Raw genomic sequence first — 6,028 nt, 5'->3', positions numbered from 1 at the left:
TATGCTAAAATAATAGCTTTTCTTCACAAAATCATAGATAAGTTGCATGTTGTAGTTTTTGTACTATTGAAACTTACTTCATAAAGCTACAACAGAAATGGCAATATGCTGTGGCCATATCAAAGAAACATAAGCATGCAAAGGAGGCTGTTTTTGATTAAATGCAGCAGCTTCAACCCTTGAGGGAACTCGCAGTACTGAAGRAGAGAGATGTGGTGAGCCGGGGAAGTGCTTGGAAATTGAGATAAATGTTTTTCTGTTGGTTTGGTGATGAATTGTGACTTTCCTGTCTTGGTAAGTGTTGACAGACGGAAGCCTCATCAACAGAGGCAATTTTCTTACAAGTTAGTGACAGTAATTAATAATGGACTGTAATCAATTAATAGTATGTGCTCCTTGTCATGAGAGCAGAGTGTTCTGCTCTATTAGGATTGARCGTATGTGAGAAATCCATGTCTCTGGGGATGTCCAAGAACTCACATGCTGATCGTTGGTGCAGTAGAGTAACTTCAGTGTCCTTCTGGAAGGAAATGTCTTTTTGTCAAAATATCAAAGATACTAAAATGCTGTTGTAGCTCTTAATTCATATTGGAAGGGCCCCCAGGTGATCATCTATTTCAGCCTCTTGTTCAAAGCAGCATCAGCACTGAATTCAAATCAGACTGCTCTGGGCTTTATCTGGTCAGCTCTTTGAAAACCTCCAAAATCAGAGATCCTACCATCTTTCTGAGCCTCTGTCTCATTGTCTTCACAGGGAAAACATTTTCCTTGTATCCAGTTGCAGACTATTTTGGCCATCATCTTATCCTTTTGCTGAGYACTTCAGTAAAGAACCTGGCTCCATCTTTGTTGCTGCTTCTTGGGGAGAACCTAATAGCAGCCTTCCAATACCTGGGCCTTCTCCAGGCTAAACAAGCATATTTCCCTCAGCTGTCCTTGCAGGCCACRCTCAGGACCAACTAGCTCAATTTTATCAATGTGTTTTTGTGTACCTGTGAGGGAGGGTGTTGTCTAAAACTGGATACAGTATTCTGGATACAGGTGCCTAGTTAAAGGAAATAACTTCTCTTGATCTATTGGGTATGTTCTTCTGATGATGCTGCTGGCTTTCACTGCTGCCAAGGTGTACTGCTGGCCTGTGTTAAGTGGAGGYGCTCATGGTACGGACCATGAGGATCTCCACTTCTAGCCAGGCTCCAGTTGGTGTAGTGTCTTACGGTTTCTGTTCTATGTGCCTGACAATCTAGCCTTTTTTTTCAGCCATCTGGTAGTCCACCCATCTTGACTGTAAGGTCTTAACTTGGCTATAAGAATGCTGTATCGAAAATCTTGCTAGAGGCAAGGAGGATATTCATTGCTTTCCCCCTTGTCCKTAGGCTTAGTCATTTCATCACAGAAGACAATCAGGTTGGTCAAGCACTTTTGGAAGATCTGTGCTGGCTATTACCAATCTTCATGTGCCCAGAAACGGCTTCCCAGAGGACTTGCTCCATGATTTTCTTAGGGACAAAAGGGAAGCTGACTACACTGCAGTGTCCTGGATTTTTGTCCTTGTTGGGCATAAAACTATCTGTTCTGTAGTCATTGGAGACCTCCCTGATCTTCGTGATCGGGATGCTTTTAAGGACTTAAGAGTGATGGTGGCCAGCTCTCCCAGCATCATTTTATGCATCCTGTGGGATGGGTCAAGGTTTCTCAGTTTCTGACTTGATCCTCCTCCACTGGAATTTCTTTGAACCATGCTTCTAGGCCAAAGGCCTTGGAGATCTTAGCAGTGAAAATGGAGCCACAGAAATCTCCTTTAGCCTTACCTGTGCCTGTCGTGAAATCACCTATCACATTTAGTAGTCTGTCTGGTTCCCTTCCCCAGACTTTTCCTGAAAACTGCTCTAATGCTGGAAATACCGTTTGAAAATACCTGTCTTCAGACTCGATTGAGAGCTGTGAGGCTTTGCAGTACAACCAGCTGCAGACTTGAGACATTACTGCCCTCTGGCTGTTTGTTACAACCACCTTGCTGAGCTTCCTGGCTCATAGAAAGGTAGCAAGTCTCCAGCCTCTGCAGGTCAGTCCTCTCTGTCAACAGTTTAGGTGAAGACACCGGTGTGAACCAGAGCAGTTGATGCTCAGGGCTGTGTTTTGTGTTGTCTGTGTTGTTCCTGATAACCACTGTAGCACTCAGAAGTTTTCTAAACCACTGCAGTTGTCAGAGCCCTTATGTTTACTGTCCCAGCTTGGTTAAATGCAAAGGTGAAAGGAACTTTCCACTGGAAACGGGTATTGTCAAACTGATCTGACCCGTGAGCTCCTTACTACAGTCTGTCATCAGTAGCCAAGGTGAGTTAGTCTGAGGAAGCAGGAAAAGATCTGCCACTGTTAGCTATGGAATAAATAGCTGTACACAACCTGTTAGCTCCTGACTTGGCCCCTGTGTGTCCCTTCAGAATATTTAGGATTCTGATTAGGATTGTCTAATTAAGTAAACTAATTGGGATTTTTCATAGGTTTATGTGAACACTTAGGTTGACTTAGAGAGTTCTTCATTTTCTGCATATAGAGTTAGCATGGACAGTTTAAATCGGTCCCCTGTGTGCATTTAGTGACTTTCACAGCCTGCCTCTGTGTCTTGAACGTTGACAGGGAACTGGCAGCTGCCAAAGGCAACAGCTCCATTCAAGTTCTTGGGTTGTGCCGGTGACACGAGATAAAGCTACGCTGGAGAAAGGCAAAGCCGCGTGCTCCAAATGCTGGGAAGCTGGTGGCTCCCTCAAGGAAATGCCTCTGTTCTGAGGCGTGTTGGGGTGGCCGGTAAGAAAGGAGTGTAGTCCTTGCAAGGAGCCTCATGACTAACTGAGTATTTTGGGATGGATGGGATAGATCTTTTCTATTTCAAGAATTATTTTAGGTGCTTCTAGCATGGAGACCTGAAGAGCTTGGATGATCCCCACCAAGTGAATTTTCTAGTAGTTGAATGGTGGGATTATCTCCACCAGTAGAGTTTTCAGTTACTTTCAAGTAATGATCTCAGTACTTTCCAAAGTAATTAAATTCTGTGTATCCCCAGTCCCAGGAGCAATAAATATATAAAGCCAAAAATATCTGTAAAGAAGCTGGTCTTGTGCCTGAGTTCTAGAGCTGTCTGCATTAAAAAAAAAAATCCAAACTTATTCCCTTTCTCCCTTTCTGGAGAACAACTTGTTATGTCCTGGGCTTTTCTGAGTGGTAGTGAAGTTCTAGTTTATAGCAGCAAACAGTTAAGAATGAAAGGAAATAAAAAAAAATACGGTCTTAGGTCAGAACCTGTTCTCATCTGTGCTTAAAGGAATGCATCTGGTGAGGGTTAGTGCTTGTAGTCGATGTTTACAGACAGGATGTCTGTGGGAAGAGGTTAGAGTAGAGGCTAGGGAACAGCATTTGGTTTGGAGATGAGATGACAGAGCTGCATTATGTTCCCTGTTTTGTGGAAAGTGGCATGAGAAGGAACAAGGGTGTAGCATGAACTCCTTCAGGTGACACAAGCTGTGGGGAAGGAGGTTCTCACAGAACTGAGGGGAAAATCTGGGCAGTAGAGGGAGGGAGGAGAGCTGGAAAAAAAAAAGCCATTTTGTGCGAGTGTCAGTCCTGACTAGCGTGGGATGGTAAGAGTGAAATAATGAACTTCTTGCATTCAGATGTTGCTGAAGATGGTCATAACTGCATTTTTTAAAGTACTTGATATTAATCAGGTCAATTTGAATAATTGGCATGCTCAGAAGGAAGAACRGACCATCTGTTTCAAGGCTTAAAATGTGCTTTAACTGCCGAGGATTGAATTCTCTGCTTTTCTCCCCCACTGTGCACTGACAGGACGCACCAGACTGCCTCTTTTTGTGCTCTTTGCCTTCTCCCATAGACCTACGATATAGAGCAGGTATAAGGGATAGCCTTTTGCTATAAGGGATCAGCCATTCAGCTGGCACTGTGGTTGCATGATGGAGAAAGTTTACTGGGGACTGGAAGGGTCCTAGTTTCACATGGTGCCTGAATGGTGATCCCGAGAGGCTGCAAATCACTGAGATTTGGGATTTGCTGTCCCAGATAGAAGTCCTGGTGCATTCCAGTTTTTCCCACAATATCTTGGTCTCTGGGGCTTAAATTGTTGCTATGTCCTTCTCTTGTTGATTGCTTTTGGTGTGGGGAGGAAAAGGGATTTTTATATATATATATAAAGTTTGTAGGATTCTTACTGGGAGAATGATACTTTAGAAATGCAAATGTGTTTTGGTGGTAGCTTGAAGCATGGTGCTTGTGTTAGCAAGCTCCAGAGTTAWAATCTGCAAGATTGGTAGCACAAAGTGCTCGGGGGGAGGGGGTTCAAAAAGAACAAAACTAGCTGCTCTGTGTCTGCAAGTCTGAAGTGCTTCCACTGGCCTTCTCAGCAKCAGGCAATTTGGAAACTTTTATAAACATAAGTATCTATTATCCTGTCTTTCAAATGGGGTCAGGTTTTTCCTACCCTTTGGTGTGTCCTGGGCTTAGCAGTCTGATGGTAGATGGGCTTAGGTTGCTACTAAGGGATAGAAATACCACATACACCCCTTAAAATTCTCATCTCAGCCTGGGAAGCAGTTCWGTGGACTCTGATGTTGCTCYGGTACTTTTCCTTTAAGGGAATGTRAAGTTAAAATTGGCTCTCTTGCCTCCTTTGCTCTGGGGTGCAAGGCTGCAGACAGTGCGTGTACGTAACGCATTGCAGCTGGCCAGATGGCTGCAGAGAGCAGCTACTGCAGAAGCAACTGAGTTTGCAGGCATCCTAGGTCCTCTTGGATTACCATCAGTGAGTGAACTCTAGTCCGTTTCTGGGACCAGGTTGGGCTCCTCATACCTCTTCAGTCATGTTGTTGTTGAATTGGCTCCAGCTGGAAGAAAAGGACTGGCCAGCTGGAGGAGTCCTCCTTTGCTGGGGGAGCAGAGCAGGCTTCCAGCCAAGAGCGTGGTGCAAGCTCCCCCCCCTCACCCCACCCCGAGAGGGCTCTGTTTCAATGCGGCTGTGCGTGCTCCCCACGGAAGCAGGGACCGGCCTGCTTCCCTCTCCTCTTTGAGAGGCAGCTCTGGCTTTGTGCTCCCTGCTGATCTGAAGCAGGATATTGCCTTCCCTTCTTCAGAGACTGGAAAGACTCAGGTACCTCCGTCCCCTGGCTCTGAGATCAAGCCAAGGGGACTTGGACTCCTTCTTGTCCAAGGCTTAAAGGAGTAGAGATGAGCCATGCTGCTGTCCCCAGTGCCCCTGCTAAGCTAATGATCCCCCTCCTGATCTCCTYGGCCCTCTGCCTCCTCCCTGGTGTCAGCGAAGTGGGCGCGCTGGAGCCTGGGGGATGCCCACGAGAAGGGTGAGGAGCGCGCGGTGGCCCAGCCCTGCTGCGGCGCCGTCTTTGGAGGCCTTCCTTGCCCTGCTGCGCTCGGGAGCCTGCCGAAGCTCTTGCTTGGCTGAAAGCCCAGGGCGGGAGGGAGAGCTGCGGTTACGGGATGCCRTGGTGCCTTTCATCTCCACGGTGGCTTTTGGGCTGCTCGCTGTCCTCAGCAATTTCAGCTCCTCTCCCCTTCGGGTGCTTCSCCCTCCTGCCGCCCTCCTCGGAAGAATCTTCTGGGGGAAGAGGCCAGTTACCAGGAAAAGCCATTAGGGTCCCGCTGGGGCAATAACCTTCCGGTTTTATTTCAAGGAAAAAAAAAAAGACGATAAAAATGACATGTCACCAGCTCCTGCCGCTCTCAGCACAGCTGCTGAACCGAGCGAGACCTTCCCGAAAGGACCCGCCAACTCCGCGGAGCCGCCCGGGGGCCCCGAGGCGGCAGCGCCGTCTGCTTTCGGCATCCCCGGGGGGGCGGGAGCCGCGGCGGGGGCGGGCCCGGGGCGGAGCGGCTCGGCTCGGCTCGGCTCGGCTCGGCTCGGCTCCCCGCCCTCCCCTCTCCTCCCCTCGCCGCGCCGCCTCATGGAGCCGCACGGGCCCGGCAGCGTCCTCTTCGGTGAGCAAGCCCGGGGGGGGGCAGG

The 6,028-nt window shown here is 47.9% G+C and overlaps 1 protein-coding gene across 1 annotated transcript in view; it reads left to right on the top strand.

The window, feature by feature from the left end:
* Window positions 1-5,939: 5,939 nt before the first annotated feature.
* The window catches only part of NPM3 (nucleophosmin/nucleoplasmin 3), a 4,335-nt gene continuing 4,246 nt past the window's right edge, over window positions 5,940-6,028 (top strand). The window contains exon 1 of the mRNA XM_085306393.1: window positions 5,940-6,003. Coding sequence (XP_085162519.1) covers window positions 5,970-6,003 — 34 coding nt within the window. The 5' untranslated portion in view covers window positions 5,940-5,969. The remainder of the gene's footprint in view (window positions 6,004-6,028) is intronic.

Source organism: Rhea americana, unplaced genomic scaffold, assembly GCF_003343005.1.
Source record: "Rhea americana isolate MKP2758 unplaced genomic scaffold, rheAme1 scaffold_24, whole genome shotgun sequence".
Lineage (NCBI taxonomy): Eukaryota > Metazoa > Chordata > Aves > Rheiformes > Rheidae > Rhea > Rhea americana.
Note: the sequence above shows the minus strand (reverse complement) of the source record. Positions and strands in the feature narration are given on the sequence as shown.